This window comes from Oenanthe melanoleuca, chromosome 9 (assembly GCF_029582105.1).
Source record: "Oenanthe melanoleuca isolate GR-GAL-2019-014 chromosome 9, OMel1.0, whole genome shotgun sequence".
NCBI lineage: Eukaryota > Metazoa > Chordata > Aves > Passeriformes > Muscicapidae > Oenanthe > Oenanthe melanoleuca.
In genome coordinates this window covers 21943112-21954176 of record NC_079343.1, presented here as the reverse complement: position 1 = coordinate 21954176, position 11065 = coordinate 21943112, and the positions used below count along the sequence as shown (strand labels likewise).

Sequence of the window (11065 nt, the reverse complement as noted above, 5' to 3'; positions counted from 1 at the left end):
TCTATGTGCTCATGAGCATTTGTGTGTGCTTGCACATGCGTGCATGAAGAGCTCCTGCACACAAACACAATCAATTCCCCATTCCCAGGAAGGATGCTGGCACCCATCTCAGGGCACTGCTTGGTCTGGGGATGCTCAGCCAGCACAGCCAGTGCTATGCCAGGTGCAGGGGAGTATAGCTCATGTCTGTTAGTGCTGGGCATGCTGTGCTCCAAGCAGGCATGAGAGATTGTATCTGGCAGCCTGGAGCATCCCTACCACCCACCCAACGCATCTTGAGATCCCAGCCTTCCTCCCTGCAAAGAGGCAGCCAGGTTGATGGGGATTGGAGGGACACAGGTACTGCTTCAGGCTGGATAATCTCCCGTGGAAAATGGCAGTGGGAGATGCTTTTGCTACACCTCCAACCCCACTGGATGGCTTGGGAGCCACTGGTCAGCTGCAGACTGCCATCCAACCAGAGAGGAAAGGACACAGCCCCAGCTGCACTTGGAGGAGTCATAGCTGCAGCCAGGGGGTGCAGGAAGTGCTGAAGATCTGGCACCTCTGCTGCCTGAGAGGTAGGATGGAAAATATGAAGCAGGGTCCACCCTCTCGGCGATGTCAGTGTCGTGTCTGACGGAAAAGCAAAACACAAAACTGCTGACTGAGCTCCCACTTTCCTGCTGCAGCTGCCTCCTGCCTCGGTTTTCTGGGCCCTGCTGGCCACAGCAGGTCTCTGACAGAGCTGCTGGGGCGTGGAGCAGCGCTGCTGCTGGCAAAAAGCCCTGATGGGCTGAACCATGAACTGGTACGAGTAAATGGCATGGGAATTACAGCACTGCCTGTGGAGGCTACTGGGAGTCCTCAGCAGCACTGGGGGCCAAGGGGAGCATCCACTGTCCTACCCTGAAGAAAGGTGCAAGCCATCCCAAATGGATATTTATCCCATCTAGCCCCCTCTGGAAGTTTCTCACGGACTTTCCAGTCCCCCCAGAACACAAGATATGGTGCCTGGCTTGCCCCTCACCCTTTCCTCCAGCACCCAGGTTGGCTCCCACAAGGCTGCGTTGGTTTTACTGGGGGTAAGGGAGGAAGGAACCTGTTGACAGTGCTGCCAAAACATGAGATTCAAGTGACTCTTCTCAGTTTTCACTGAGTTTCACACTTTCCTGGCAAGTCTCTGCTGCCTCCAAAGCCACTCCTTACTGAGGTTTCTCCTCTCTCGAGCAGCTGTCACTTCTTTCCGCTCTGGTTTCTGGCAAGTAGCACATCTCTTTCAAGAGAGAAAGTGGAAGTTTGAAGCCAAAAAAGCTGCACTGAGGACCACACTGTGAGCTTTGCCCTGGCTGATGGCAGCCAGACCCCTAGCACAGCAGGGATGCTCACCCCCATGGACTGGGTGAGTGCCCCCAGACAAGCCTGATTAACAGGGAGTGCTGGTTTGCAGCCATGCCTGGGTACCAGCTCAGACACGGGCAAGGAGAAAATGAGCATTGACCTCTCTAAATTCTTAAGACCAGCTTTGCGGCAGAACAGCTTGCATATCTCACAGAGAGGCCCGGGAACCACAACAGATGCCGCCACCTCCCAGCTCTGCCCTGCACTGCAAGAGCCGTTGTTTGCCTGCCCACGCACTTGCCATCAAGAGTCAACAAACTCCTCGGATGTAAAACTTTATTCACCCCCATGGCCAGATCTGACTCCTGCTTGGGGAGGGAAGGACACAGGGGAAGATTACCCCTCATGCAGAGGAGGAAAATGCCTGGAGATAGACAGAAGACCAGCTGCCTGCTTCCCAGGGATTTCTGAATAGCGGTACTAAGGGCAGTCTCTGCTTCAGGCAAGGAGAAGCTTGCAAGAAGCCTTGGGCTCCCATGAGCAGCATCTCACCAGATTCACTCCAGTTCTAACCTGCAGCATTTTTTTCAACAGTCATGCTTTGACAGTTGGTTCAGACCTGGGACAGGGAAGCAGCATGACCACTCCAGAGAGCACTGGGTGGAGGTAGAAAACCAAAGCATTATGTAAATCACCTTTGGGACAGACCTGTTGGCATCACTGCTCTGCCCCAGCCCATCCACCCTGCCCTGAGTGAAGAGGCAACACATGGAGCACAGCAGGGACCTTACTCATCCTGTGGTACCCACCCCATGGCCATAATAACAGTGTGGCCAGGACTGTTCAATATCAACTCCAGCAGCAGCATCTCTGTTGCTTTAGTCCTGATATGCTGGATTTTTCCCAAAGTGAGGGACTGGAGCATCCTGTTCATGCCCACATCCTTGTGAAGAGGGTCCCTGACCCTCAGCAGGGCTGTGATGGCAGCTGTCGAGTCCTCTCATCCAAGTGTTTCTTGCCACGCTCTGGTGTCACAGGTTTCTCCTCAGGGAAGATGATGGTGGCGTATTCAGTCTGCTCAACTGGCCAAGTCTTGGGGGGCACCGGGGTGCACTGGTCCCTCTGGAACTCCAGCACACCATAGTCCACAGTGGATATGGACACCACAGGGGGCTTCTCTTCCTTCTGCAAGGTGACCCCATTGTGGTGGTTCAACATCTAGAGGTACCCACCATCCCCAGCACAAGCCCCTTCTTACAGCAAGTGCCAAAGTCAGCTCTGAAGTATCCTGTGAGAGTGAGAGTGATACACAGCAGAAAGATGCACAGAGCTGGGGTGGAACATGCACAGAGGAACCATGTCATGAGCCTTGGGGTCTCATCTCTCTGCATCTGCCTCTGTAAGCAGGCTGGACTTTCTGCCTGCCTGGCCATGGAAGGCAGGGCTGTGCTAGGAACCCTTTTCCCACCTCTTTATTGGACTCCAAGGTGGCAGAGTGTGCAGAAGAGTCTAGGGCTCAGTTTGCTCAGCCCAGAGAGGAGAGAGCAAAGGGCAGCCTTCTCACTGCCTAATGAATGGGGTTGGAGAGAAGATGGAGACAGATCCCTCCTAGAGGTGCCTGGCTAAAGAGTGGAAAACAGGCACCAGCTGCAGCAAAATAAATTTTAGCTTGATGTATTGGAGGGAAACATCCTCCCATTTTCTACAGCAATATAATCCACTGTCAAAGATAATCCTGCTTTGAAGAATTGGACTAGAGAATCCCATCCCATCTTGGGTAGTTTTACTTTTATTTTGTGGTGGGGCTGCGCTACTGCAGACGCAGAAAGGCAGTTGTAGCTGTGCAGAAAAGATCAAGCAGAAGAGAGAAGACAGAAGAAGTGAGATGCTTGTGAAGAGCTGATAAATGAAGGCCCAGCACCCTCCTCACCCCAACAATGCCACAGTGCTCTCCTGCAGCACAGCAGGGTGACAGAGGCAGAAAACTCACCGCTGGCGTGTTTTCACTCGGTGGTTTCTGCACATCTGCAAAGTAACACGCTTGGTTAGAGGAGGTTTGTGTGCCTCGTAAGCTGGCCCACCCCCACCCTTGTCATATAGAGCATTGGACACCGCAACCTTTTCACCACACATCCTCCTTGTCCACAGAGTTTAACACCCTGAGCATTACAAGGACAAGTGAGACACCAGCCCACAGTCTGGGGTTTAATTTGGATTAGTGGAGTGCAGTACAATTCTCTGTGAGAGTCCCTGGGTGCCTGTGGTCTGAGGTGATGCCATATGCTGTAGCAGGGTGAGTTGCTCTGAAGGTACCTGGGCAAGGTGCATGGGAGGAATTCAAGTGCACCATTAAGGCATCACACTAACGACTAATGTAGAGCCATTGCACATGGTCTGAGGGCTCTACAAAGGGCAAGCAGGGTTCAAAGCACCCCTCTTCCCCAGGCACAGAGATATCTGTCTCATGGGAGTATGCCACAGCTGAGTTTAGCACATTTAACCAGTCACTGTACTCCAGGCAGCTGCAGGCATCTGGCTCACCCCAGGTCCCAAACTGGGTTTTCAGGGCCTCCAGGGGAATCATACCTCCTCTCCTGTGCGTGAAGATGAGGTAGCTGAAGATCAGCAGCACAACCACTCCAGCCAGCACGAGGATCCCCAGCAGCATAGCCTTGATGTGCTCTGAGGGACTGTCTTCCTCCATCTCTGGCTCATCAGTGGCATTCATCTGGGGGGCTGCTGCAATTGCCATTCAAAAAAAGAGGGAACAAAACAGCAGGTCAGGAGTGTAACATAGCCTCTACAGTACTTGGGAAAGGCAGCAGGGGAATATGGGGCCCCTCAGAAAGGGCTCAGTGCCTGGTAGGCTGTCATAGTCCCATTACTGCTCCAGGGTGCAAAGGAGAGGGGACAGGGCAGGGTTGCACTCTCCTGACCCAAGTCAGGTCCTCTGCCAGCAGGTTACTGCCTGCCTTAAGCCCTGGAGCTACAATGGGATTGGGACCCATTCCCATCAGCTCAGCCCCCCAGGCTGACCTGTGACTATCAGCTGGGACCGGCTGCTCTCCATCAGGCTCACAGAAGGCTCAAAGAAGGCAATCAATCCACAGTAGTAGGAGCCTGAGTCATTCTGGTGGAGGTTCAGGATCTCAATCTTAAAGACAGGAGTGTTGTTGCTGAGCCTGTACTTCTCTGTCTCCGTCACGGGCTCGTGTCGGCTGAGCTCAGCAGTTTTTTGGGGTTGCCTGTTGTTGGTCTCCTTGTACCAATTGAGGCTATACTCTGAACCAGTTTCATTCTCCATGGAGATATTGCAGAAGAAGGTGGCTTTCTCACCTTCATGGAGAGTTAACACTGCTGGGGAGATGGTCACTATTTGGGAGAGAGGAAACAAGGAGAAGACATGGTTACAGCAGGCACAGGTCTCAGAAACAGCCATACCCCTGTGTGGGAACCAAGGATGCAAGCCCAGTCCACATCATCACTCTGAGACATGGGCAAGTACATCAGCCCATGTCTCTCCCATTCTAAATATGTGCCAGTGGGACTGGGGCTGGAGAGGGACTTTCAGAGGTAGTAACTGTACTGTGAAATTGTTTCAGTAGACCAAATTGTGCTCTGGGCTACCTAAAATTAACACTGAACACCTGTACTGGGGAAAACAGACCTTGGGGGTTGTATTATTTTTAAATATATGCTGTATTTTAAGGTCTGAGTCATCCTCTTTCCTGCTGAGGCTGACTCTGAAAGTGAGTCCCAGGCTGGGGCACTGCCCAGTAGTGCAATTCATTGCATGCCTGGCTGCTTGCTGGGATGCTCTGGCTCTCCCCACTACACAATGCTAGGAGCTCAGAGCAAGCAGGGGCTGCCCATGGCACAGTATTTGTCAACTCCAACCTGAGACCACCTGACAGGGCAGAACAACCTGGAGCTTACAGTGCCATCCCTTTCCAGGGGCCTGTCCCCTCCTTATGAATGTGTGGGCAACCTGGGTTCCAGCTGGGCTTGCCACGCTGTTCCCAACACAGAATCCAGTCAGCCACAGCCACAGCTCCTCTGCTTTAGCACCAGCCCTGCTGCTTCATCTCATTTCCCTGCCCGTTATCCTGGTGGGTTCATCCATCCTGCATGGTGGGAATGCTGTAAGCACAGGCCAGGCACACAGAGTCATGTTTCAGCCAGTCCTGCACAGCAGAACATGGCAGCTGTTGCATTAATTTCTGTTCAGAGCAATGAAAAGTGGGAAGAAGCATTTTTCACACGGATCACCTGACCAAGATATCCAAACCACCATGGCTTTGAAAAGTCTCTGTCAAAGGAAATCTACCTTCTCTTTTCAGAAATTGCCACCATCGATAGCAGCCCCAAGGCTCACAGGCAGAGTCAGAAAGTGCCTCCCATCCCTCCAACTCTAGCCTGTGGCCATAGGACCATAACCTCAGCATCACCAACCAGAAAAGGAACCTGGAAATTCTGTGAATAAATACAAGATCAGATGGAAAACTGGCCTGAGAGATAAGGGATGAGACCAAACAGGAGGAGGGAGGGAGAGAAGTGCCCCAGTTCCTGCAGGCAGCACTAGCTGTGGCGGTGTCCACACCAAGAGAATGAATTTTTGCCATTTTTTTGATTGTTTGTGTTTTACAGGAAATACTTGGCAGGTTCAGGGCTTTATTTCATACTACTGCCACTGCCAACAATGAATGAAGCATTCGGAGGACTTCTGAAAGCAGATGTTGGGTTTACATGTTTTCCTGTATCTTCCCAGCTCCAGAGGTAACGTCTGCTCCAAGAGACACCCAGCCCTCTGCCCACCCTCAAGGCAAAAAATACATGAATCCACCAAAGAAACAGTGGGCTGCAAGGAAGGGGAGACACAGCTTCACCAGAGCTCTCATTCACCCTGCTCAGACTCACACCTTCCCTTCAACCTCTCCTTCTCCCTCAAAGTTCACCCAGAGCAAGGACCTTGGATGCCTCAGGGTCAAGACCAAAGCAGGAGTTGCAGCCCAAGGACACAGACTGAAGCCATGAGAGCTAGAAAGAAAATCCCACACCTCACTGGCAAACCCATAAGCTGAACACCAAACTCCTACCACTGTCAGTGTGTCAAAACACAGCTCTGGGGTCAGCACTATGTGCTGGGGACCTGTCCCCTTCTCCATCCTTTAATCCCATCTCTACTCCAAGAATCCCCAAGTCCTTTGCTTCAGCTGCACATAACCAAAAGCTCTGCCTTCTTGATGCCAGAGCTAATATTCAGCTACAAAGCTCCCAGCCCTTAGACATTTTCCACCAGCTGTGCCAGTCATCCTGCCACACTCCTGTACCTACCCCGGAGGCAGCAGGTCAGCATGGGCCCACAGCAGAGTAGGAAGGCACAGAGGTCAGCCAGGGCCACCTCCAGGCTGCCCCACATCCTCTTCGAGGCACCTGGAGCCATGGTGAGCCGCTCTGTCCCGTGCCAGGCAGCGGGAGGTGCCGTGCTGTGTGTGCTGTGCCGCTCCCGGCTCTCTGTGCTTCCTTCCCCGCAGCAGCAGCTTGTTCTCTGCCATACACAGCAAGGGCTGGGTGGAAATGAAACGTGTACATCTCTGCCCCAGAGGGAAACCCGGGCTGCCTCCCGCCCCCAGCTTCCTCCCCATAGAGGCAAGGATCAACTGAGCCAGAGCTGGCCCCTTACCCTCCCCGTGCACTCCTGGTATGTTCCCACACAGGTACCCAGCTGTCAAACAGTGGGGACAGGCACCTCTGAGCCTGCACCCTTTTTGGGGAAAGCTTCCAGGGATGGAGGAGGCAGGGACCACAAGGGACATGTCTTCAGCTCTGAGCCTGGTCCATAAGTAAAAGCAGTCTTGGGCTCCCAGGCATCCACAGGTGCTCCAGCTGGGTGCCCAAGGCAGTAGGGTTGTGGGACATGTGGCACTGGGTAGATAGGGTAGGCTGCTCCCACAAGGATGGGATGGGATGAGAGATGAGAAGGAGGGGAAGAAGATGAGGTTTGCCTCCTTAGGTGTGTTTCTTCTCAGATTTGAAGAAAGCAATGGCAGGTGCCCAGGGCCAAGGTGCTGTTATTGGGTGACATTTGCAGAAGCCTTCTGTAATTTTTTTTGCCATCCATGCTCCCCGCTCACCATACTGACTAATACTGGCATAGGAAATAACCAGTGGTGAAAGCACGCTCCTCCGCTTCTCTAGAACACAGCCCCAGTGCCCCGCAATTCTGGAAAGTTTCAGGGCAAAATTAATAACTGGGGAGAAGGATGTGATTCTAATGATGACTTCATTATTTTTCCAAGCTTTCAGAAACAAGCTGTGGGGCTGGGGCTTGCTGACCTCTCATTTTCAAACGTCCCCAGCAGGCGAGTGGGCTGGCCAGCCACCCCTAATTTCAGAGAATCATAAAATCATTGAAATTGGAAAAGACCTCTAAGATCATCAAGTCCATCCATTAACCCAATACCACCAGGAGAGCCAAACTGGGATGGCCAAGGAGGGGGTTCTGAGCTGGGGCAGACAGGGCTCACGCTGGGAGGGTGGCTCAGTTCAGCCTGCCTTGGTCCTCTTTTCCAGTCTCCTCCTGGCATTCCAGCATCACTCCTTCCTCATGAGCTGCTGGCACTGCTTGAGCTGCAGAGCAAGGCTGGGTGCCGTGTCCACCCTGTCATGTCTCTATGCCACCTGGCCAGAGGCCACCATGCTGCCTGGATAGGTGGCAAAGAGAGCCACTCTCCACCATGTCCAAAGGTGCATATGGATTTTGACTTGGACATCACCTCTTTCTTCGTAATTTCCTGGATTCCCACTTTAAAAAAAATCCTGACTAAACTAAACTAAACTGAACTCCAGGAAACAAGGAAGCTGACAGCAAGGAGGCTTTTCCACCTTGAGGCTTTATGTCCCCAAATGATGACACCAGGCACTTGGGCCAGGTGTGGGGAGGCTTGTTTGGCACTCGCCACATGTTTTGGTTTCTAGAGGTGGAAGATGTGATGGGTATCACCACCAAGATCTTAACTCAGTGAGCTTGGGATAGGCAGGAAAAACTGGCTCATCCTCCCCACCCCATGCAGCAGCAGCAGCAGAGGGCTGATTAGAATCATAGCACAAATTGCTCAAACTTTCCAATGCGCACTTGAAATAGGTGTAAACTGGTACCCGGGGCGGGGATGCTGCCTGTCCACGAGAAACCAACAACGGTAAGATGCCCTTTTCTCTGAAAAAAAAACCAACACAGTGATGAAAAGAATAAAAGAAAAGATCAAGGAAGCTACTAGGAAGCTGCTGTGGAGGAAAGTGAGGTGAGCAGCAGTGCCAGCCTCAGATGTCAGCATTGCAGAGGAGCTTGGCCCCAGCCTCACAGCAGGGCTTCAGGCAGGCTTTGAACTCAGCCTGCACCCTGCCAGACCAGCACAGCTCACCCTGGCTCCTCCACCAGGTTCTCCAGCATGAAGGAAAACAGCCTGGCTCCAAGCATGATGCAGCTCCCTGTTCGTGCTGGTAAATCCCCTTCAGCTCAGTGGGGAAGATGGTACATCTTGAGGTTTGCTGACATGGTCATAAAAAGGTCCTTTGGTGCTTAAAAAGACACAAATTTTTTCTGTGAGCTGGGGCATGGCAAATTGCATAGGACAGTCCTTTTCTATTTGGCCACCAAAAGATGAAAACAAAGTATAAAAAGGAACGATAAGCAGAATAAGTGAGAAGATAGTTTACTCTTTAAGAAACAGCAACTTCAGCAAGCACATGTCACACCAGTTCATTGGACCACAAATGTCATGGTTTTTCTTCAACCAGGAGCTGGTGAGTTCCAACAACATAGCTGTGACCTAGAGGAGAGCCTGGTCTTCTGCAGCCATCACTGTTGGGGCACACAGCTATCACCTGAGCATTCACCTCAAAGAGTGGAGCATCAGCTCCAAAATGGTTTAAAAACATTTGGGGTATTCAAGGAGCACTGAAAAACTGGAAGAAGAAAAAGAAAGCTGTGATCAAACATCTCTGATGAAGCTGACTGAAGCCCAGAGCTGCATGACCTTGAAGTCCAGAGAAAGTATAGCTTTCCAAGTGAAAGAGGAAACACAAACTGCCACAAAAAGATGCTGAGGAAGAGAAGCCCATGCGTTCCAAAGATCCTTCCCCCAATGGTTTAACTGAATTCACATCTGTGGGTCTGACCCAGGCGGGAGCCGAGTGGCTGGGGTGAGAAGAGGAAACGGTTAATAGTGTTTGCAAATAAACACAGAGGCTTGAGGTATTTCAGATACTTCTCAGAAATTATGACAGTCTCCACAAATGATTTGCATAAGCAGCAAGATCTGACCCTGTGGGGACAAGTAGCGTGCTGTGGGTGTGAGTAAGTAGCGGTGAGCAGTGAGTAAGCAGAGGGATGGAACAGATACAGAAAAGTGTTCCTTTAACAAGCAGAAACCTGCAGGGCTGGGAAAAGCAATGGTAACTGTGATGGGAAGGTGCCACATGGGTATGGCAAGGCACCTCCAGCATGGCAGTGAGTGTTCCTGCTGGCAGGCAGAGCTGACACCCAGCCCAGTGATACTAAGGACTCTGGCAGTCCATCTCTAGCAAGAGGGGCTGGTAAAGCCTGTGGAAATTAGGAGCTGCTGCTGCTCAGGGTCTCAGCAACCCATCCATGCCCAGAGCAGGTTGGGGCAGGATCTGGCACCAGTTGGGATATGCTTGTGCATCCCAAGCAAAACTCTGGCAGTGGTACCCCTTTCCTCCTGGCACAACCTCACACCTCCTGTACCCAAGGGGTAACTCCAGGCACACCCATCCCCGTCACAGTTCACATCCCCCTCCAGCCTCTCATCCGTGGCAGCAGCACAGTCCACAGCAGCACTGGCTGTGCCTTCACACTGTTTCCATTCGGAGCTGGGTGAGGCACACAGGGACCTTTCTCAGCCGTGTCATCCGCTGCACGTGGGAAGCACAATCGATTGCAAAGATCGCTGCTTCGAGATAATCTGAGAGGAAACAGAACGTCAGCTTCTCAGCAGGGGCTGCAGCACATGCAGCCAGCCTTCCCTGGGACACACAGCAGCCATGGGCAGGGAAAAGAGCACAAGGGGGAGGGTTTTGGAGAGCAAGGATTTTAGGCCTTTGTGGAGGATTTAAGAAGTTGCTGGAGGAATGGAGCAAGGCTGATGTCCGGGATGTGTGGTACAGAGGAAGGAAGGGAGCCTGCCAAGCCCCAGGCAAGGCTGAGTGCAGGGGGGCTGGTTTGGGGCAGGAGGGGGCACTGGGCAAGCATCCAGTGAGGCCAGGCTGTCTCATCTCACTCTCTCCCCATCATACCTCCAGCCTCATCCCAGGAAGCAACCTCATCAAACCCTTTAGTTACACAATCACAGAATCAATCAGGTTGGGGAAAACCTCGAGATCATCCCATCCAACCTATGACTGAACACCACCAGGGCAACTACAGCATGGAACTAAGTGCCACATCCAGTCTTTCTTTAAACACCTCCAGGAACAGTGACTCAACCACCACCCTAGGCACTCCATTCTAATATTAATCACCCTTTTTATGATTAAGAAATTCCTTCTGATGTCCCACATAAAACTCCCCTGGAACAGCTGTGCCCTCTCATGTTGGTTGTCGGGGAGAAGTGGCTGACTCCCACCTGGCTCCATCCTCCTTTCAGGAGTTATAGAGAGATATAAAGTCCCCCCTGAGCCTTCTTTTTCTCGAGACTAAACACCCCCAGCTCCCCCAGCTGCTCCT

At 52.2% G+C, this 11065-nt stretch overlaps 1 protein-coding gene across 1 annotated transcript; it reads right to left on the bottom strand.

The window, feature by feature from the left end:
• Nucleotides 1-1641: 1641 nt before the first annotated feature.
• Nucleotides 1642-6865, bottom strand: PDCD1 (programmed cell death 1). The gene is made up of 5 exons (XM_056498289.1): nucleotides 6655-6865; nucleotides 4357-4692; nucleotides 3907-4059; nucleotides 3311-3345; nucleotides 1642-2505 (listed from the first exon to the last, which is right to left on the bottom strand). The coding sequence occupies exons 1-5, from the start codon at nucleotides 6761-6763 to the stop codon at nucleotides 2287-2289; spliced, it is 852 nt and encodes a 283-aa protein (XP_056354264.1). The 5' UTR covers nucleotides 6764-6865; the 3' UTR covers nucleotides 1642-2286.
• Between the last annotated feature and the right edge of the window lie 4200 nt (nucleotides 6866-11065).